This window comes from Triplophysa rosa, linkage group LG12 (assembly GCF_024868665.1).
Source record: "Triplophysa rosa linkage group LG12, Trosa_1v2, whole genome shotgun sequence".
Classification (NCBI taxonomy): Eukaryota; Metazoa; Chordata; class Actinopteri; order Cypriniformes; family Nemacheilidae; genus Triplophysa; species Triplophysa rosa.
The window spans coordinates 10290130-10313567 of NC_079901.1; the positions used below are offsets into that span (position 1 = coordinate 10290130).

The following is a 23438-nucleotide window of genomic DNA, read 5'->3' on the forward strand; positions in this document are numbered from 1 at the left end:
TTTTTTTCACAACACAATAAAAACCTTTTGTTTTAAGTTGGTTGCTTGAAATGCTATAGAAAAAGGACTCTTTAAAAATTAAAATAGTTTATTCTCATATAAATAGCTGTAGATGTATAGGATTTAATAAATTAGACTATAAATAAAAAGGCGTATTGCTCCATGAGAATATACTACAGACATGTATTATTGATATTTTATGACATTTTGCCATTTATCGCTGTAGCAGTTTTGCAAAAATAAAGCTTTGCCATCACACAAGTAACCAAATTCCCAAATCTAGATTGACAATATTCTAAAAGGATACAAAAATTATTGATATATGTAAAACACTAGGAAATACAAAAATTACATCGACTCTATTGCCAACACCGTATCAAATGATAATCTCTTCTTATTTCATACAGATCAAATAAATAATACAACATCAAGATTGTGCTTCATTGAGGCTGAGCATGGTAAAGCAGTAGTTCACACAAAAAAAGAAACTTCTAACATAATTTATTCCTCCTCAGGTTATTTCAACCCAATAATAATATCATTTTTTTAGACAAACGTCCGAAAATCTGTGAACGGTGACTAACTGTGTCAGTCACTATCATTCAACTTTTTGTGTTTATCACCATTCACTTTCATTGTTTACGTGCTCATCAAAAAATAAACAACATAAAAATAATGACAGAAGTTTCATTTCGGATGAACTGTCCCTTTAACCTCGCATCTTCAAGTGCAGTTTAGCTGCCTGAGCTCTCCAAAGAGTTGCGCCACTTAACTGATGCATGTCTGAAAAGAGTTCTTCCTTCAACAAGTCACCAAAGACCAAGTGAAGAAATACATCAACCTTCCTCTGATTCCCATTCCCAAGTTCAGCTGCCCTATAACGCCATCACTAGGTTTTCTTTCAATCCACCTCCATTGGCATCTAGACCGAACTAGTCTAGATCTTGGCATCCAGCATCTCCAGAAAGAGTTTGTGCATTGGTACGTGGCCCTCAGTGTTTAGCCGACAGAAGCAGCGGACGGCTCTGTGAGCAGTCTGCCGTAACAGCGGCAGGGTCATGAGCAATCTCCCGGCACGATGAGACTCGGAGGGTCTCTGACTGCTCTCATAGTCCTGGAGGGCTTCGTGGAGAGCGTCCTGGAAACTCTGCACGGCATCTGCGCCCTCTACGTTCTCTGCATCTGAAAAGAAATGATTGTCAAGGTCAAACGGAGCTCTTGGCTGATTGGGTTAGCCACCGATTGAGTGTTAAACCCTCTTTTGTGTTTACTTTAAGCCATGTTGGCTTTTATTGTTCAATGGGCCAAGGACATCTACTGTATGTGGATATTTTTGTGTCAGGAGTTAAAACAATAGTATCCTCAGTGTTGTGTGTCTCCAAAATGCCCTGTGGTTAGATGTAAGGCTAATGGTTCGTATGGTTTAGAGAGCCAGCATTAGACAGATGCATTGATCTGTGCGCCGGACTGCTGTACACATATTGATTGTTTTTGTCTTGGTCAATGAGTCTGTGACTAAAATTAGAACAAAAAATGAAAACTACGAGGGAGCGACCTATAGGATTTGGAGTACTATTCTTATAAAATGTCGAAAATAATAGTACTGTATAAGTAGGTGTGTCCAAATTTATGACTGCAGGATGTGAGACGGTATCCTGATATACAGTATGTTTCTCTAGATTTGAATGTCATCGTTCATTCATATTTATTATTACTTGAAATGTTAGAATGTGTACGTGAACACACCTGAATTGGCCAGAGACATGGCTTTGAGAGTGACCATCTCCTCCTGGTTCAAGCCCATTTGTTGGTATTTGGAGGCGAGGTGTCGCAGTGCTGTGTAGAGATCATGCAGTCCCGCGGCGCTGCACTGGCTCTCGTTCAGTCGCATGTTCTCTGTGAACTGAAGTTCATCGGTCAAACCCTGAGACCTCCACACCACATTCAGCACCAGCGTCTCCATCCAGCCACTCTGAAGCAGGGCCATCTGATCCACCAATGAGAGACCGGAGAATCCTGGATGACATGATGATGGATCAATATTCCAAAACTTCGTCCTACGGATTAACTTAATTGGTTTCATTTTTTTCCCCCCGTTTTAAGCTGTTTACCTGGAATGTGTTTTGCCCAGCCAATCACGACCAGCAGTTCTCTGTTTAAAAGGTCACATAAGGTCAGCAGTGTTTTAAGGTCACTGTCGGGGCTCGAGGGGTCAGGAGCAGCTCGCAGTGGGGCTGGTTCAGAAACCAGGAGCTGAGAGATGACTTTGTTTCCTGGAAAGGAGACTTATTATATAGAGACTTATTGATTATGATGTTAAATCCATAAGCAGGTTAAATCCTCAACCATATTATCCTTTCCTTTCTAATATCTTGGAAATTTAGTATTAAGCTCGAAATATGCTAACAGCAAAATATATTTACGAGACTTACGGATTGTTTTGCCTGGATGTGTGTAAGGTGTTCTGGTGAAGACAGAGGTGCCTGAATCCAGCCTGCGCTTGTATTTCTGTCTGCCGCCTCTTACACGGTCCATGCGCACACCTGAACAGGTCACGTGAACTTAGCGTGTGTTTTTAAGACCAAGAGATAAAACGTCTACTAATACATGTAAACACAATTCATATCATCACACTTAAACTAGTTCCTTAAGCGTTAGAGAAAGATTTCATGTTTGGTTCAAAACACTGAAAATCAAGAATTCAATTTTTATTCAAACTTTTTGGTATTATGAAAAATGCAAGGAAAAACACTATTTGTAGATGAACAAAACGTTGTGCTCACCCTCTCTCATCATGCCGGTGCGCAGGCACTTCTGAAATCGACACGCCTGGCATGACTTCCGTCGTCTCTTAGTGATCTCACAGTCATTCACCACAGGACAGCTGTACTCGATGTTTCCTGAAACATCAACAGTCAAACCTATTTACAATGTCCACATTAAAAGACATTCGTTTCCTTTTTGATACTTTTTATTCAGGTACGATGAGAGACAGGAAACAATGAAGAGGACTGAACACAAATGTCCCATATTAGCACCACAACTCAACGTCAATAAGCCATGGTTCTTACTTAAAACACAAACAAGCAAACAAACTAAAACTGTAAAAAGCAAAGCTATTCCTGGAACACAATGAATGCCTTTCTGAAATTTAACTGGGTAAACATCCCAATCTTCCTTTTCACACAACATTACGACGAAAGAATATTGAGTGCTCAAATGTGTCTGCCATTTTTGCTTAATCAAACTTCAAAGCCATTCGTTCCGTGCTTCACAAGCTGAGCTTTCACACAGAAATCCATAGAAGCCCAGACAGAGTTCATGTATTGATTTATACCGCCTCATAGTTGAATCATTTTTATCCGAGTTACAAATGTTGTGCTTTCCCAGGGGCCAGAGTATTGATCACTGTTGAGCAGCCATTAATGCAGAGAGAATCAGAGCCGCAGTTAAATCTGATCAATGGGTTTCTCTCAAACACAGCACTCGACAAGCCTCTGTGATTAGACATCCATTATGTGATTGAACACTTCAATATATTGATATGTTAACACACTGCGTACCGCTGGCCCCTGTCTGCCCAAAGCCAAACCCAATAAATTTGTTCTCTCAGCCTGTAACCTAATTATTGCTTTTTATGTTTAATAAACAGTCTGTCATTCAGACTTCAAAGCCGGTGTTACATATATTTAGACAAAATGACACAGCATTTCATATTGGGGATGATTGGCAACAGTTTTGTCTATTTTTGATAAAGAATGCAAATTCGTCTGTTAACTTTGTTTTTGTACAATACTCTCCTACTGTGAATAAGCAAAACTCAGAGAAGACACATGTATTGACAAAGTCTTTTGTTCCTGCTAATGATGTGTTTTGTTCAAAACAGCACACTGAGTGTTCACACACAAATCAATCTCGGGCAGATAGTTAGCTGACGCAATATTGATCATTGTATTCAGCACCTTAAGCCTCTCACACACTCATTCAAACAAACTTTCATTAACTTCTTCATTAACTAAAATAATAATGCACCATAACGCAGTTCAGCACAAATACGCCTGAACTTGCTGTTCTGTTGTATTTCAATCTTTATTTTATATTGCTGTAGAATAGAGCCATACAAGCATTTCAAATTGTCACTGAGATCTTGTGCATGACAAATAAACTTGAATATAGCATTATCATATTAAAATATAACATTTTACAATATACAATATTATTATATAAATATTATAATGTACTTCAAAGTAGACAATTAAATATAAAGTAGTTATATAGACGGTTTCATCAGATGCACATGCCTGGCCCTAAGTTAACTTCCGGCCTGTGTTTGGTTATTAGGGCTGTCAAACGATTAATCATTATTAATCGCATCCAGAATAAAAGTTTGGGTTAACATAATGCATGTCTGTGTACTGTGCATTTTAATTTTGTATTTATAAAAACATACGCATTTATTTATTTTAAATATATATTATTTTAATATTAATAAACATTTACATATAATTTAAATTATTGGCAAATATAAATAAATACATGGAAGCATTTTCTAAATATATACATGTTGTGTACATGTATGTGTTTATAAGTACTAAATTAATATGCACAGTACACAGACATGCATTATGTAAACGCAGACTTTTATTCTGATGCAATTAATCGCGATTAATCATTTGACAGCCCTATACCATTTATTTTATATTTAATTTATATTCATCATTTTGTGTATTATTGTAATAAATGAAATTAAAACTACCCAACAGTTATTGATTCTTTGCGGAGGTCTACCAGAAGTTAAGTTTGGGCTTCATAATGTTTAGGTTGTTGCCACTAAATTCGTCTATAGACGGTTTTATCGGACGTACGAGCCTTGCTCGAAGTTAACTTCCGGTCTGTGCTTGTTTATCGGTCTGGCTAGTGGCTAATAATATAATTATTTATATTGAATTGAACTTATATTCATATTAATGTATATTCGTATTTTATTGTATAATAATTGTATTAAATAAACAATTGTTGAATGGGTCTTGTAAGTTTAGCCAAGTAACGGTTCTTCTTCAACTGGTTACCCAAAATAATACTGGCTAGACATACTTTTAACTTGCTTGTTAATGTAATTTACTTGTGCTTTATTTCGCTTGTTAACAGAAATAATCTGCAGGGACCCTATTCTTTGCGGATGTGCATCGGAAGTTAAGTTCAGACCACAAAAGCAGTGACGTTTGTTTCTGTTGCTTTGAAACGTTTTTTTTATATTCGCATTGTACTGTATATATAATGCAATAATGTTTTGCAATGCGTTTAAATCTCTTCAATTCTACAAAGGTTTCAGTCTTTACCTTGAATGGTTCTCTTGAAGAAGGCCTTGCACGCCTCGCAGGACGCGACGCCGTAGTGATAACCGGACGCGAAGTCTCCGCACACCAGACACAAGCGTTTGGGCCCGGGGTTCAGTGACGGGATGTAGTCGCCGCTGAGGATGACGGGATTGTAGACAGAGCTGGAGATGGAGCTGGAGCTGACGGGAGAGTCCGGGTTCAGACGAGTCTGGGAGAAGAGACTGTATCCGCTGCTGTCCGAGGTGCTGCCGGGACTGAACGGCGTCGCGCAGCTGAACGACGGGCTCTGAGGGCTGGCTTTAACCGGCGGATCCGCGGGGGACGGAGGATCATCGGTGGATGACGCATCTAAAAGACTGGGAACGATAAAACTAAAAACGTTTTTCAAAAGTACATAAGCTACTTACAAGAAAAGTGTAATTAACAATGAGGTATGAGGCTAAAAGTTTCGAAAGTAGTCATAACTTAAGCAAGCTCTTATCATGTTAATATGTTTTAATTAAGCACCTAATAATTAATAAACATTTTTTCATAAATTATTACTACAGGAAAAGCCCACATATTATTTTTGATGTTAGGTAGCAGAAAACGAAACAAAACAAAACCATTGGACTTTTTGGGGGGACAGGCATAGGCCTATTGTTAGAAGAAGCACAGGAAATAGGCTACAAAAATAGTCTGATCATTTAAAATAATGTGTAATTAACATTTTAAAATGAAAGACAAAATCCAAACATATAAGTCTCACACAGATATAAAATAAAATATATAATATTGCACAAAACAAGAACAATCATTGGAAACTTACTCATGCTGGTTTAGAAAATGGAAGTTTTCACTCAAGCAAAACTCTTTCAGATCCATAACTATATTTCCCCAGAGACTGTAACTTTAAAAAAGGAGAAAGTAGAAAGAGCAGTAGAGATGAGAGGGAGGGAAAAGAGCTGACACACTAACCAGCACCTCCACAGATTGAGGTTTATTTAACTGATGCAGAGAGATGGGCGGGGCCGAATGGTCTAATCCAGATGCATGCTGATTAAACCCTATTGATGAGTTCTCATAACTGGCAGGTCAAATCCTCAAAAACAACAATGCATGCAGTCCAACTTCAAATCACTCCATAAAGGCCAGACGTTATGTAAAACAAGATGATTCAACTTCACATACCATTTCGAGTGGAATTACATAATCATAAAACAAAAAAACCTTATGAAGAGCTATTCATATTCAGATCATAAAAATATTGTGTTGAGTATGTATGTTTTTTTTTTCCATTGTAAGGCCCCACCCCAGTGTGTTTTGTTGTATGTAAATAAATACAAAGACACTCCTTGTCTGCAGTTGGCTGAGAACACCAACAAACCACTCCACGAAAATCATTGTCGTTTCCTTGTTGCTGCCTTCCTTCGTTGTTGACAGTGTCTACTTTGAGTTCTCTTTACTAGAATAACAGGAACTCTGCACCACTAGAACATCTCTTGCTGTGGCACAATCAGATGAAATACATTGACTGGTTATTAGTTTCATATCAGCGTCACATTAGAAAGGGAATGTCTGAGGTAAAATGCAAATTCTTTCAATTGAACTACAAAACGATCAAGTTGGATTTTCTTAAAACTCTTTGGAGTTTGGACTAACCAACTAAATCATCATTTTTTGTGGTATTGTGTTGTATACAGTTGTAGTATGGATTTTATTTTATTAATTTTTAATCATTTTTTTATTTAAATGCCTGTATTTTTTATTTAAATATGTTGTATTACAACCTTATTGCAACCAAAATTGCATGGGGGTGATAAACATAGTGAAATAGGAGAAGTATGACTGCTATGATGCAATATTACACAAACTGCCTACAGGGTCCACGTTTTATGTGGTCAAACCAACCACGTCCATTGATGCTTAAAATTAATTTAAATTACGTTTTAATTATTTTTATTGCTTGCTCGCTTTTATAATCAATTTTGTGCATGTGTAACAATTCGTTTTTTGTACACTTGGATTGTGAGGAGGATTAGAGCAGTTCCTAGAATTTGGGGGGGTTCCACTCACTCAGCTGTGTTACGTTGACCCTTTTTTGGGTGTGAGGTGATGACCCTGTTTTGCTGTATAATGGAACACTGACCCATTTCTGACCCAGTGCAACCGCGGTATCCATCTCAGGCAGGTGAGAGGATTAACGTCTAGGCTGCAAGTAACACCTGTCTCGTTCTGCACAGGCCTTAATCCGGGAAAGGCCTCCTCAGCAACAAATTGAGACTATTAGTTTTGTATAATGGCACGCCCCTTTTGTACTCATGCATAAACATTTCCTATTTACATAAGATCTCTCGCTCTAGCATGCAGTGTGTGGCAGCGCTGATAAAATGGAGCCTGTGGGTGCAGTGGGCTGTGCCAGTGTATTTCTTTCCTGCAGCGTCATGGCTAGAGAGAGAGAGTTAATCTGACAGACTGCTGACTTTCATCTCGAACGCACACTTCAAACACTTAAACAGGTGTGCCACACTCGCACTTAAACGTGAGCAAATGTCCTAAAAAGTGCTAAGAAATGGGTCAGGGATCATACTGCAATAACCATCACCATCAAATAAAAAAAGTAACTTCATTTATGCAAAATGGTTAAAAGTTACAATAATGTCACAAAGCAAAATGCAATGCATTATACAATGCAAAATGTTCTTAAAAATAGATTTTGTTGTCTACTACAAGCGTGTGGCGGAAATGTAACGCCTCTTACCATATTTGTAACATCAGGTTCCAAAGCAATTGTACTGACAGGTACTCCCACCTTACTTGCGTATACATTTGGGCGGTCTTAGTCAAATCATACCACGAACTGACGTAGATTTGTTGGGGTTTGGTTACACGAGGTGTTTCAGGCAGGTCTGTGTGAGCATTCGCTTTTAGATAGAATGCATCTTTTGTTCCCATACTTTAATATTTGCAATTTTACGTGTCTAATACATGCATGGGCATCTTATAACACACCAAAGACACAGAAAAACACTTATTTGCGCTATATGATGCGTTTAAGCTATAGCAATCACAGTGTGTGTAACTCCATGCAAATGTCAATCTTAATATAAAACATCAAATATATACCAAAGGTTTTCATCGTACTTGTAGTTCAGATGCCAATATGTCAGCTCTCAAAGTTTTTTAAGCTTTTTTGTGTGTTTTCAAAGCATTGTCCATAGTCTGGTAAGTGAATTGTCGCTTAACTAAACTGTCACATGCATGCAGAACAGTCCATATTTCTCCTAAATGGGCACGTGAGTCATCTCTTCTCCATTTGTTGGGTATTTGAGCTGGTTTGTACATTTTAATTCACAGAAATCCTACAAAGTATGTTGTCCCTCAAAAACATGCGTCCTTTTTTGTCACATCCAGAGCCATTGAGAGAGAGAGAGAGTTGCGTCAACTCCGTTTACACCAATGGAACAGTCTTTTTCACAGCAATGGCGGTTCATAGAGCCTTTCAATAGTTCCCGGAGGTTACCACTAATGCATGGAGCAGCAGCAAAACAGACCAGTTGTGACGAACTTTTAACACATTAAAAGACGTTAGTCATTTAATGAATAAAAAAATGAAAGAAATAAAGCATTTAAAGAGAAAACAACTTCCTGGAACTATCTGAAGGCTCCATGAATCATGTGACTTGTGAAAGTTTTGAACAAGACGCCCTCTTTTAAAATAGAAAACTTGTGCATAGACTGATATGTTTTATAAACTATACAGTGAACAGATGATTCAATATATTGCCAATTAATACATTAATACTATCCGAAGGCTCCATGAATCATGTGACATGCAAAAGTTTTGAACTTCCGTTGTCGCGACTCTCTCTCTCTCTCTTTCTCTCTCTCAACAGCTCTGGTCACATCCAAAACGCCCTCTTTTAAAATAGAAAACTTGTGCATAGACTATGTTTCTGATGTCTGGACTGTATCAACGGGGGTTTATTAAAATATACAGTGAACAGATGATTCAATATATTGCCAATTAATACATTCTCTGAAAATGTACATTTCAAGTTTTACTCAAAACGTCACATCCATAACGCTGGAATTGTTTGATCCACGTGTTGACATAAGCTATGAACTGAATCGAACTTTGACCTAAAGCGCGACAATAAACACTCAGCAGCAATTCTAGCATTTTACGTATGTGTATATATGTGTAATGCACACTCACTCCAACCCATTGCATCATTGTTTTAACTGAATACAACAAAACACTATCAACAAACGCGGATCAGAGGAGGTTTGTAGGGACAACTGAAATTCTCCACAGCATTTTGTTGGATGGAGGCACAATGGAGAGAAAGCTGATATTCCGCTGGTCGGTGCAATCCACAGAAGTACATTAGGAGTGAAGTGAAGCCTTTTAATCAGCTTGCCTGCGTCTGTAATGTGGGAGGATTGGCCTATAAAGGGACATATGAGCTGGAGTCATATAAACACTATAGGAACATTAGGGCCACGCAGATAAGCTTGTTAGAAACCTCACACAAAGCACGTGAGGGGGTAATGAGAGCGCCTAAGAATGACAACAAAAAGGATTTCAATTATGTCCGTCTAATTTAAGGCTCACCGTTGGACAAGAAAAAATCATCTTCATCCGGATGTAAATTAAAATGAAAAAAATCAACATTAAGTCAACAAATGAATACAGAACACGCGATACAATAGAATGTGTGCAAATATATTTTTTCAAACATACAGTAGAAGATATCAAAAACATACATAAAAATATGTACTGTAACAAACATCTAAGACGTCTTGTTAAAAAAAATGTACAATAGTAGTTGCGTGAAAGCTCACACAACTGCATTTCCCCCACAAATACAGTGCATTCTGTTACATGAAATAAGATTTGTGGTGAGGCAGAAGACTATTTAAAGTAAACAAATGGCGGAAAACGTTTACAGTAACAAATAATAACACAGGAAGATTCTCAGACACCAAAGTTACAAGACAAAAATATAAAATCATGTACTGTAAAAATATTTATAGAGTATACATGAAATTGCCTTCATTGATATGGGTATATAAATATTAAAATTGGAGTAAACCGTACAGAATTTAGATTTCAAAAGCGCTTTTGCTTGATGTGATTTCATCTTTATCTAAGGCCCCGTTAACACTGTCAGTTAAATGTGACCCAATTCCGATTTTTTTCCTCCAATGTGACACAGATCGGATATGACCCACGATAGTGTAAACAGGAAAAAAGCGCATGCATTCGGATATTTCGAGATCAGTTTCAGGCCTCATTCATATGTGGAAATAAATCAGATATGTGCCAATGTGACTGTCATGTAAACAGGCAGATCGGATATTCACCCGTCAATGCGAGTCGTATATCATTAATGCCTTTCAGACAGAGATGATCCCGGAAAATTGCCATATTGTTAAGTTAAGCGAGTTCGCCAATTATTTGAAAATTAAAAAAAATTGTATTTAGCTAAATCATGCATGCATGCATGATACACCCTATCACCAAACTGAAACTCAAGACGAGAAAATAGCGCTGTCTGCTTAAATGCAGTTTTAAAGTTTGAAATTCCTCAAAATTACTCTAAATTCATAAAAATACAAATTGCCTCAATAAACATGATGAAGATTTGCTGTTCCACGTAGCGGGGAAGCTCGAGTTTCTCTGCAGATACCCACTTAACTTTTAACAGGATAAACACTTGCCCGAGCATTTACCTATTTTTTCCTTAATAAAAACATTGTAGCCTATATGTATTGTACATACAAGTGTTTATTTATGGTCTTTGTAATATCATGTGCAGTCTGCTTTATTGACGGGTTTTTTGTTCGGTCTGCAAGAGCTTGTTCAAATAATCTAAATAATAAAAAACTTTCTCAAACTTTGTTTAAAAAAACATCATTTTTTTAAAGTCATTTTTGAGCTCACATTGTTTGTACGTCATATAACTGAAAAGTGCCCTCCTGTGCATTTTATATTGTAGTTGCAAATACTCATGTGTACTTGGTTAGAACTCTGCTGCGTTCCGTTTTAATTTGCACTACAGACGCATAAACAATTTGCTTTTATTTATTTTAATATTTATATTATCTTATATGTAGCATAAGCTGGCTGACTGAGGCTAATCCTTCTCTCATTAAAGGAGAACCTTTTGTTCTTATTGTTGGTCGTTGTTCTGCATTTACCAATAAATTAATAAAAATGATTTAATTAAACATTTAATAAACAACAAATGCTACATAATAATAACCCATCAACAGAGCTTATTTAGTATTTGGCACTAATAATAGAAGAAAAGTTGTAATAAAACCAAACCGCGCTATTGAGCCACCTAAAACACCGCAAGGGAAATTCCTTTACAGTGACAGCTACGTTCACGATTAAAAAATATAACATTACATTACAGTAGCATAACATCACGTTTCTTTATGTGTATATGCACACAGAGGAACAAATCCCGGCACATATTACGCCTGCATTTTCCAAAATCTCTGTATGAAAAGGGCCAGTGCTTGAAGTGGGGAAAAAAGGTTCCGGTACTCTCTTGTGCACGTTGACATACAGTATGCAAACTATTACCACATTATATTTGGACATATTGCTGGTATAACATATTTATTTACTAAAGGAACCATTTGCCAAACAACTGATTTAATAATGTTAAATACAAATTTGACTAAAAAAAATCATTTCAGTCATTTCTTTGCCCGTGATAATAGTTCTGCAGTCTATTTAAAAATCAGTGACGTGGCAAATGACGTTTCTTCTTTTTACCGGTTAGTACTTCTAACTTGGGATGTTTCGCTGAGTATAGTGTAAATGCAGATATCGGATACAGGTCACTTTGAAAATAAGGTGTAAACGGGTCGTCAAATAAATCTGATATAGTCACAAAAACGGAATTGGGCATCAAGAACTGCAGTGTAAACGGGGCCTTAGTCATTTAAGCTTATCTACTGTAGCCTAATTCTGAACAAACGTAACCAAACTTTAACAGGTTTATTTAAAGCCACATCACTTTCCGACAGTATCCAAGTCTTTCATGTGTGTTATAATGTGTAAAGATTTGGTATTAAGTCTTATGATATAAACATTGTAAATAAAGTAACAATTTACAGCAATGCAGAGAAAAAAATTCTATTGACCTGATGAATAGTCTAATCTATAAACTGTCAGATGATTGGCAGTCCGGTTTACGTGACGGGTTTGTGTGTGTGTTCGCTCAAGCAGGGATGCAGTGGTTGGGTCTTCGGGACATGATGAATCCCCTGAGACACACGCACCTGTAGGAGCCTTCCGTGTTCACACAGCGACCGTTAATACAGTCTATTGTGTCTTCTTCCTCGCACTCATCCACATCTACGGGGATAAATAAAAAATACAATGAATGAATAAATAAAAACACCATTTATTAATATTGAACAATATTGTTAAATATTGCCCCCTAAAGGATGTGTGGTGTACTGCAACTACAACTTTATAGCCGCTTTTGCCTAAAAGCAACTTACAAAACATTCAAGCTATTGTTTTATTTTTATTCTGTTTTTATTTTAGTCTGTTCAGGGTCCATGTTTGTATAAGAGACAAAATCAATAACTATGACTATGACAGGATAAAATGCAAAATCATACCTATGCAAGTCATGGTGGTGATGTCAAGATGGTAACCATCGTAACAATCACAGGTGTATCCTTCATCCACACGGATACAGCGGCCGTTCTCACACCCCTGAAGGATACCACATTCCTCTGAACTCAGACTTCCATATGGTTCATATCTCCCTAAAACAAGCAAACACACATAATCATTGTTAAAAGAACAGTCAACCCCCCCAAATTAAAATTCTGCCGCTATTACTCACCGTCATAGATTCTCCGCGGTCCCTCCCGTCTGTCAGGGAAGATTGGGAATGGGGGCGGGACTCTCCATGACTCCCCCCCTTCACCCTCACTGTAGGGGGAGTTTTCAGGGAAGGGGGCCAGGCTCAGCGGGCGCCCGTCTGGGCGGGCTGGCAGGGGTCGTGCATCGAATGCCCGCTCGTTGCGAGGATCGGGGATCCCAAAGGGAGGACCAGGGGCGGTTTCATAATCGTCTTCCTCATAATAACGACTTCCACTGGAAAAATGGACCAGTAGAGTTTTACACAATTTGATCACAGGTTATATTAGTAAAGTTAGTGGTGCAATAAAGGGAACGGACTGAAAATGAGCAATTAACAAGTTGTAAAAGAGGATTAATCCGTTATGCAGCTTACCCCGTCGATGGCTGTCTATAGGGGGAATCTGGGAGTCCATATGAAGTGGGTGGTCTTTCTCTCAGCCCGGACAGTCTCCCCCCTGCCCCTACAGGGCTGTAGTCATCATAATCAGTAGGGAGGTACTCCGGACGCCCTGGCAGAGGTTCGGGAAACTCAGGTGGGCCGTAAGGTGGGAGGTATTCTTCTCTTACAGGCGGAGGGAGCGGGCCGAAGCGCTCATAATAACGTGGAGAATACGGAGGAGGACCCAGCTCATTACACAAAGCCTCATGGGCTTCTGGTCACAAGTTAAAACAACATTACGAGTGTTAAAATGTCATAAGAGGACAGTAAAAGATTGCATGAGTATGTGTGGGTACCTTCATCTCTGCGGGGACAGAGGGCGCACTGCAGACCCCACGCCTCACCATACAAACAACAGCACTGAGTGAAGGTCAGCTGAACTGCCAGCAGAGGGCTCTGACACACCAGACTCGCCGTCACATGACGCCAACAGAAATTTAAGTTCTCACCTGAACGAGCAAAACAGATCGTAAAAACAAACATAAATCTTTTGGCACAATTATGAACAATGTTAATGGCTGGTACGTTTTGTTACTTTACTTAATATTAACATTGACATTTCTCTCTTACCCCGAGTAAGGTCACTTGCATTGACGCAGCTGCGCTGTGTGTCATCCAGCACTAGAGGGGGCTCACACATACAGTAAAATGTGCCTAATGTATTTACACACATGCCACCAGGACAGGAATCTTCACTTTGACATTCGTCATTATCTACAGAAAGAGAGACATACGAAAATATAGATTTTTAACATGTTATCATCATTTATTCACCTTCATGTTGTTTAAAACCTGTATATGACTCTTACTTCTGTGGAACACAAAAGAAGATATTTTGAGAAATGTCTCTTTGTTTTTGTGGCCATTCAATGAAAGTCAATAGGGGGTGAATGTTGTTTGATTACTAACATTCTTCAAAATATCTTCTTTTGTATTCTGCTGAAAAAAGAAAGTCGTACAGGTTTGAAATGCCATGAGAGTGAGTGAGTTTTTTGGGTGAATGGTCCCTTTGAGTATGGGGACTGTAGTAGGCTACACTCTGTGCTATGTAATAACCCCCCCCAAATATCCGTAGATTCTTTCAAGGCTAAATATGTATCATTATCTATTATATTGTTAATGCTGACCGATACACTCCATCAGCTCCATGTCATAGTAGAATCCACTGGGGCAGTAACATGCGTAGCCAGGAATGTGGTTGACACACACGCCGCCCTTACACACCTCTGGATCAAACAGCTTACATTCATCCACATCTGTTGGGAGGTCAACCAGACACAGATTAGAAAGAACAAATGACAGAAAGATTTATCACAGATAACTGTGAGAGCATACAGAGCCTGTTTGGATTATGCTTTACCTTTATAGCTGAAAGGTCCCGTTTCCACGGTAACATAACCCCTTCCGTTGGGACACAGCGACTGGTATTCCGCTAAACGGAGAGAGTTATTGATGAGTTTGTGAAAGTTAAGAGTATGACATTCGTCAATTTTCTTATGGTAATGAACATGCATATTCAATTTTCGTCACCTGTTCCAGGTTCAGGGCAGATGTCATACTGGCAGAGGAGACCCCAGCCCTGGCCCACCGTACAGCAGCACTCTTGCAGCGTGGTGTTCTGAGTCAATATCTTGCACGAGTAGGGCTCAGAGATGCCGAAGTAACACTCTCTCAGCTCTCCAGGACGAGCTTGAGGAAGAGAACCGGACTCTGAACCAGAATCAACTGATCCGTGCACAGCTGTGGAAGAGGAATCTCCGTCCATCAGTCCAGAACTACCTGCTGTAAATCCATACAAAAATACAGTAAACACAGTAATAACACAAACATGGTCATATGATTGAATTAAACATATACATGTACAGAGAATCCTGAAGCACTGAAAAAATAATTTGAAATTTTCTTTATATTTATATAGAGTTTATTTGCAAAAATGTCTTTTTTTATTATTAAAAATCATGTTTTTATTGTGTTTAATTGTGTAAGATGTGAGTCATTACTTACAGTTTTTTACAATTGCTATGACAATTTTTCCAATACTTTTAACAATTTTCCTAAACTCTTAACACAGTTATCACAACATCTGGCTGTGTAAGTTATACAATTAACACATTTCTTGTTGCTTTGACACAAAATGCATACATTTAACACACATTTAAAATGCTTTAACTTCTTTAACTCACAAGTTCAACAAAGACCAAAACTATGTATTTTTTTACTGCAAATTTACAAATGCTTTTACACTGTTTGTCAGAACAGATAACATCACGGTTCATATTCTGAATAACACAAATATATCATCTGTATTTTATTCCATTGCTCATGATATAAAGCAAATTGAAGTTATGCAACTATATAAATCACAGCCGTAGTCTATATTTACACCTTCTGTCATTCTCAAGTGAGGGACAGAACATTACAGTAAGGTGAACCTTTTGTGAGGGACCCCTTTCCTAAAATACATATCCATCTATAATTTTATATGTGTAAAGAAACATTTAAATTTTATTAGATAAACAGTGAATGTGATATTACAGTACAAAGACAACATATTGTTTCCAAACTTAGAGGTAGGCCTATATAACCCGAAGAGACAGTTTCAACATGTATTTGTACTGTTATTACTTTAAGTTAAAAGGAAATATTCACTTGAAATAGACAAATATAAACAATTCAGAAAACTATCATGTAGCAAAAAAAGCAGATAAACACTTAACCTTCTGGAGGCTCACTGGGGCTCATCGGACCCCAGTTTGAAAACCCCTATCATAAAACACAGGCTATCATATAGAGAGGCTGGTGAAATACAGACAAATCTCATCTTGGACACAATCTATTGTCCAGATTTTTCAAGAAACCAACAGTTAGGATATTGTATAAGGGCAGACCTGACACATCTGTTATTCCATCTGATTTTAGTGTTTTTTATGACATGGTGATATGATTGAATTAAATGTTCCTGTTAGCAGAGAACACGTGTTAGTGTTTTGGTGATACAGTGTATTGTGTCCAACAATAATTTATTGTGTAAATTATTGTTGGAATTTGGTTTACGATGTGTGATTTTGAACATGAAATTAACAGTTTTGCCAATTGTGCATTTTAGGTGTGTTGCTGTGTTAAGAGTTTAGGAAAATTGTTAGGAGAATTGAAGAAAATTGTCATAGCAATTGTAATCAAAACAACCCAAATGCAGTTAGATGGATATTAATTGGAATGCAAAATAAAAAAAACATGATTTTTCAGAATTAAAAAAAAAAAGAGTTATTTGTTTTTGCAAACATCTATTCATATATTTCATATATCTTAATATTTACACACATTTTTTTCTTATAATTATTTTTGGTGATAAAATTTGGTGATAACCAAAAGTTTAATACGTTTAATATTCTATTTCTTCTATTTCTAATTTTTTTTTCTTTTGCTCTTATTCTTTTTATATATACACTCACATTTTTAATCAATTTTATTGCTGTTTTATTGTCTCTTAAAATCTAAAGTATTTGTGATCGTAAATCATTTGCATTTTAAAGATACGTCTTATTTCTCTCTGTCAATCATTTTATGTAGCACTTTGAATTGCCCTTGTGTATGAAATGTGCTATATAAATAAACTTGCCTGCCTGCCTTGCTTTAATTTAAAATGTGCACTTCACTTTTACTAAATGCCAAATAACATACAATGCACACACATTCATGTACCAAAATGTACAAAAATAAATAAATAAACAATAGTAAATAAACAAATAAATAAAAAGTTAAAAGAAGATTAACATTTAAACTGTATATAATTGTCAAGGCCATGAAAGGAAACATACTTAAACTGAGTTAATAATTTTATGATCATTCTGATAAATTCCTAAACTACTCACTTTATTTTTATTTAATTAGTATTATTTAGTTTAATTAATTTACCATTTGATTGAATACATATTCTGCCTTTAGGAAAGTCATATTTGCAGGGTTTACTGCTGTTCAAATACTATTTTTAAGAACATTTGACATAACTCATTCAAGAAGTTAGTTTCTAAAAACAACCTTTTCTGACCTTACTCAAATACTAGAGGGCAGCAGTGAAAGAGTAATAATCTTCCTGTTTAGGTTAAACTCGTGTGTGCTCACCTGCACTCGCTCTCTTCACACACCGCTGTACTAGTGGCATATATTCCTCCTGTGCATTCTCACACTCGCATGTGAAACTTCCCTCCACATTCCAGCAGCGCGCAAATCCGCACACACCCTCCATTATCTCACACTCATTTATGTCTGATGAGTAAGAAACATCAAGTGTATTGTACATTTATTGTGACACTGTTGGGCAGTTTTTCTGCACACGTTTACAGAATCTGACAGCATGCAAGTATGTACATGACTCACCGACACATGCCTGCCCATCGCCCGTGGACTCATAGCCCCGGTCGCAGATGCACTGATATGTGCCAATCAGATTCTGACAGTAGGAGTTTTTCCCACACACAGTCGCATTGGCACACTCATTGATATCTGCGAGAGAGATTCTTTATTTGATTTCTGTACACAGAACATGGCCAAAGTCGTATTTTGTGTTATTCGTTTATGGGCTCTGAAGCTTACCCACACACTCTCCTATGACTGTGATGTGGTATCCAGGCTCACAGGACGACACACAGTGGAAAGAGCCGATGGTGTTCTCACAGCGCTGGGATCCACACACGGCCCCCTCGGAGTCCAAACACTCATTCACATCTGAAGGAGGAAATAGCTTGAAGTGAGCACACAAGCACACTTGTCCTTGTTTGTTGGAGATTTGAGACAGTACAGAGCGAGGTTTTTGGATTGTTTTATTACCAATTCAGATAAGATTCAGACTTACACAAAACATATAACAGTATTTCCAAAAGCATATCGCTGCTGTCCCTCTGAAACCTCTCCATATTTCGTGAGTTGTACTTTTTTGCCATAAATCATTATTGTTAGCTTGTTCCCCTTTATGTTTGTCACTGTTTTTTTATATCTAACCAATAAAACTATTGTAAAGTGCTTGTGAACTTGAACAACACAGTATATAATCATTTAAAAAGTACACAGTTTTTCAAATTTGTGATTTGGACATTCAAGGTTTCGGAAGGACAGCGACGATATCATAATAATTAGAGATGCAATCTGTAACTTTCCTGGTTGAAAAACAAAAATGACTCTTAAGAAAAACGTACTAAGCATATACATAAAAATCTGGTAAGAGTCTTCTTACCTTACCCCGAATCCACAACTATTAGCTAATTATAAATTAAACTGTTAGGTTTCATTTTGTGGGAAATGATAAAGACAACCTGCAATTTTATGTTTCAAACAGAGATGGCGATAGAGAGACACAGATGTAAATCTACTGATTTGAACAGTTTAGAAAAACATATTTTACTGAGCAAGGATTAAATTTGCATAGTTGGTCAAAATCAGTACATTTAAATGAATAAAATTTGGTATTTTTGTTTGTTTGAATATTTAACCGTCCTGTTATGTTTAGGGTCTAATAGACCCCAAAGCAACTTTGACATCTTTTGAAAAGTTTTTTAAAATCTTGAGTCTTGAAAATTGTCATCAAGAAAATGCATTTATGTGATAATAACATAATTATATGAAAATAATAAATATGTTTTCAATTATTTTCATTAATTTTTCTCCCATGCCCTCTGGAACTAGAGCTTGAATGGTGTTGTTTGTTCTTTTTTTTTAAAGATGTTTCTCAACAAAAAAAAATCTTGAAAAAAATTGTTTCTCAAATTTTATGAGATTCAACAGCTTCTTATAATATTTAAATATTAGGTAGGTAAGGTGTGAGTTAAAAAAGTCTAATAATTTAAATTTGAGTAATTTATTGTATATTAAAACATTTGTGAGGTTAATATAACCCCACACATTAATTCATTGCCAAAGTTTGCACATTGCAGGAGGGTTAATCTTAAATTCCCAAATCTCAAATTCTTTAAATCGCAATTCAAATTTCATTCACATTCTCTTCAATTTGAAGCAATTCACAGTTAAATTCTGTTGTCTGTATGCAATGGCATGTGTATGTTTGTACCCAGGCAGGTTGTTCTCTCTGGGTTAGTGGTGAAGCCAGTTTGGCAGTGGCACAGGAATGATCCCTCTGTATTGGTGCAGCGGCCGTCCTGGCAAACTCCCTCTCGTGCACACTCATCAATATCTGGTAACACACAAAGACAAATCAGAATGACATCATCCCAAACAAAACTCAGTAGAACCAAAACATAAAACATATCTACTCTGACAATGAGTTGACTGGGGAAAGGTAAAAAACACACTGTACTTTATAGCAGTGGTTCTCAAACTGGGGACCCCAGATGGATCCGGGGGGGCACAGATTTTGTGGCATTATATGAAATCTAGAAAATTATCATAAATTTTATGCAATCAAAAATCCGAAAAATAAGATCACCAAACAAAAGTATGGATGTTCCAGCACTGTATAACAAATCTGAGTTTCTGGTTTTAATAAAATTCTAAGTATAAGATTATCTGGTAAATTTTTATTTGGGGGGCCGCAAAGTGATGCACTCTACGCAAAGGGGGCCTTCCGATGAAAAAGTTTGAGAACCAATGCTCTGTAGGGACTCAAGATTAACATGACATTGTGTTACCCCCCCCCCTTAATACTGTGTAATTATTCTATATATTTATTTTATCCAGAGGTTTGTGAGGTAGAACAAAGAAGTTTATTTCATTATTCGGAGCAATGTAGTTTTGAAATTTTTATGATTTTATAAAAAGTAAAAAAAAAATCAGATTTGAGACCTTCCCTTCAAAACAACTTCCCTATGACCAAAATATCCACAGATCCGAGGGTTGAGATTTATGAGGATAACAACAAGAACACATTTGTCTCTTTAGATTTCATATTTCCCAGCTCCTTTTGCTGATGAATGGCAGTATAACAGTACGATCCATGGCTTTGTATTATGTCATGTGTCATACCTTGGCAGGACGTCCCGTTGACGCCGCTCTTGTAGCCCTGCGCGCAAACGCACTTATACGAGCCATCTGTATTCACACACTCTCCGCTTGGAAAGCAGAAATCTCCTTCCAGACACTCATTAATGTCTGAGCCAGAATGAGCACAGAATGATGGAACGGGAGAAATTGGATCAAAAACAAACCCAAATTCAGACATTCACATTTCATATCAGTGTTACAGTGTAACACCGGTTGCTTAGCAACAAACAGCCTCAGTGCTGACCTCATTAAATATTCAGAGTGTAAGAAACTTGCCTGAGAGAAAAGTGTTATGGCAGAAGTGTTAATTGGAGCCCATAAAGACGACACTATAACGTTAATAATCACCCCGGGTGTAAAAATATAGTAAATCTAAAAAAAAATAGTGTATAATAAACTAAATGTGAATCTGAATGCTCTCTGACCTCGGCATTGGCGTCTGGGACCAGCTGCTCTGTATCCTGGTAGGCAGTCGCAGTGATAAGACCCGTCTGTATTCACACACAAGCTCTGTGGTCCACACATCTGAGCGCTCGCACATTCATCAACGTCTGAAGAGAAAACAAACAAGTTGTGTTAAGCATTAAGCGTTTATTAATGCGTGCGACAAGCCAGAAACTAACAGACAATCTGTCTGACAAGATCATTTTGGCTAAGACTTATGATTTTTACATCATATATTTTTTCGGTTTCAATATTAAGAGATTTTAACCCCTTTTGAAAGAATGTCTTAGGATAACATCCTATTAGTTAACACCGCATGGGCAGTTAACCTTATGTGCATGCGGTTTTATGAACTTTGTACAGCTGACAAACACAAAATACCTAACCTTCACAAAAGTATGTTTCAAATTTTATTAAGTATCCATAAATTAAGTTCAAGTACTGTACATTTTCAATTCACTTGTGGTATCCAAACAATAAATTGTTAGTAGTATTCTTTTAAGTGTATCATTTCAATACTACTCGAGACTAAATTGGTCTACTATTTAGTAGTTTGTAAAAGAATACTTTTAAGTATACTTTAGTAGTATAAGTTTACAACTTTGTTTATTTGTTTGTACTGCAACTCTCCTACAGTACAAGTGAACATGAACCTCCGTAGTTTTCATTTAAATTAATGCAATTAATATACAATAAAATATCAATATAAATTTAAATATATAATACATTGCTATATTATAACCGAAAACAGATCGGAAGTTAACTTCGAGCCAGGCGCGTACGTCCGATGAAACTATCTATACTTACTGTAGTAAGGTTTTCTTTAAGGGAACTTACTATATATTGCACTTTAGGTATACTACTATGTTCCTATTTTGGTATTAATTTTTATACTTAAATTACTATTAAACGTATATTTTAAGTATAGATCTGAAGTATAGCTTGACCAAAATAGGTAAAAGTATAGGCAAAATGTACTTATAGTATACTATAAGTGTACGTGTAAGAACATAAAAAGTAGAATGAAAGTATACTTTCTTACTTTTAGTTTAACACAAGTATACTAATAGCACACTCAAATACTTTTTTTTAATGGGAAAAGTTCATCCACATTTTTTTTTTATTAATTCCTCTTTAGTCTTATTATTTACAATTATTTAAAGGTGGCGGGATCAAACCAACTAAGTAGTATGTAACATTGCTAATATCACTAGACTGTTGGTCTGATCCAGAACACAGCAAACGCGCCACACTTAAAAAAAAAACCACAACCTCAAAAATCGCTTCTACACAATCAGCGTTCCAAATTATTATGCAAATTGGATTTAAGTGTCGTAAACATTTAATTTTATATTGTTCAATTAAACTTATGGATGGTATTGTGTCTCAGTGCTCTTTGGATCACTGAAATCAATCTCAGACACCTGTGATAAGTAGTTTGCCAGGTGAGCCCAATTAAAGGAAAACTACTTAAGAAGGACGTTCCACATTATTAAGCAGGCCACAGGTTTCAAGCAATATGGGAAAGAAAAAGGATCTGTCTGCTGCCGAAAAGCGTCAAATAGTGCAATGTCTTGGACAAGGTATGAAAACATTAGATATTTCACGAAAACTTAAGCGAGATCATCGTACTGTGAAGAGATTTGTGGCTGATTCAGAGCACAGAAGGGTTCGTGCAGATAAAGGCAGAATGAGGAAGGTTTCTTCCAGACAAATTCATCGGATTAAGAGAGCAGCTGCAAAAATGCCATTGCAAAGCAGCAAACAGGTATTTGAAGCTGCTGGTGCCTCGGGAGTCCCGAAAACCTCAAGGTGTAGGATCCTCCAGATGCTTGCAGTTGTGCATAAACCTACTATTCGGCCACCCCTAACCAATGCTCACAAGCAGAAACGGTTGCAGTGGGCCCACACATACATGAAGACTAATTTTCAAACAGTCTTGTTTACTGATGAGTGCCGTGCAACCCTGGATGGTCCAGATGGATGGAGTAGTGGATGGTTGGTGGATGGCCACCATGTCCCAACAAGGCTGCGACGTCAGCAAGGAGGTGGCGGAGTCATGTTTTGGGCTGGAATCATGGGGAGACAGCTGGTGGGCCCCTTTAGGGTCCCTGAAGGTGTGAAAATGAACTCTGCAAGGTATGTAGAGTTTCTGACTGAGCACTTTCTTCCATGGTACAAAAAGAAGAACCATGCCTTCCGTAGCAAAATCATCTTCATGCATGACAATGCACCATCTCATGCTGCAAAGAATACCTCTGTGTCATTGGCTGCTATGGGCATAAAAGGAGAGAAACTCATGGTGTGGCCACCATCCTCCCCTGACCTCAACCCTATTGAGAAC

General features: G+C 37.2%; 2 protein-coding genes across 4 annotated transcripts in view; both read right to left on the reverse strand.

Annotated features, from left to right (window-relative positions):
* Positions 1 to 70: 70 nt before the first annotated feature.
* Positions 71 to 6311, reverse strand: esrrd (estrogen-related receptor delta). Its single transcript, XM_057348393.1, has 7 exons — positions 6148 to 6311; positions 5340 to 5695; positions 2784 to 2900; positions 2433 to 2543; positions 2112 to 2273; positions 1747 to 2016; positions 71 to 1182 (listed from the first exon to the last, which is right to left on the reverse strand). The coding sequence occupies exons 1-7, from the start codon at positions 6201 to 6203 to the stop codon at positions 938 to 940; spliced, it is 1317 nt and encodes a 438-aa protein (XP_057204376.1). The 5' UTR covers positions 6204 to 6311; the 3' UTR covers positions 71 to 937.
* A 3715-nt stretch (positions 6312 to 10026) lies between these two features.
* The window catches only part of LOC130562597 (latent-transforming growth factor beta-binding protein 4), a 66920-nt gene continuing 53508 nt past the window's right edge, over positions 10027 to 23438 (reverse strand). For all 3 annotated transcript variants that reach the window (XM_057347693.1, XM_057347691.1, XM_057347692.1), the window contains 15 exons: positions 21076 to 21201; positions 20633 to 20758; positions 19722 to 19844; positions 18254 to 18385; positions 18038 to 18163; positions 17783 to 17926; positions 15191 to 15442; positions 15021 to 15092; positions 14788 to 14916; positions 14231 to 14374; positions 13957 to 14109; positions 13595 to 13874; positions 13202 to 13455; positions 12972 to 13121; positions 10027 to 12699 (listed from right to left, as the gene is read on the reverse strand). In XM_057347693.1, coding sequence (XP_057203676.1) covers positions 12563 to 12699; positions 12972 to 13121; positions 13202 to 13455; positions 13595 to 13874; positions 13957 to 14109; positions 14231 to 14374; positions 14788 to 14916; positions 15021 to 15092; positions 15191 to 15442; positions 17783 to 17926; positions 18038 to 18163; positions 18254 to 18385; positions 19722 to 19844; positions 20633 to 20758; positions 21076 to 21201 — 2348 coding nt within the window. In that variant the 3' untranslated portion in view covers positions 10027 to 12562. The remainder of the gene's footprint in view (positions 12700 to 12971; positions 13122 to 13201; positions 13456 to 13594; positions 13875 to 13956; positions 14110 to 14230; positions 14375 to 14787; positions 14917 to 15020; positions 15093 to 15190; positions 15443 to 17782; positions 17927 to 18037; positions 18164 to 18253; positions 18386 to 19721; positions 19845 to 20632; positions 20759 to 21075; positions 21202 to 23438) is intronic.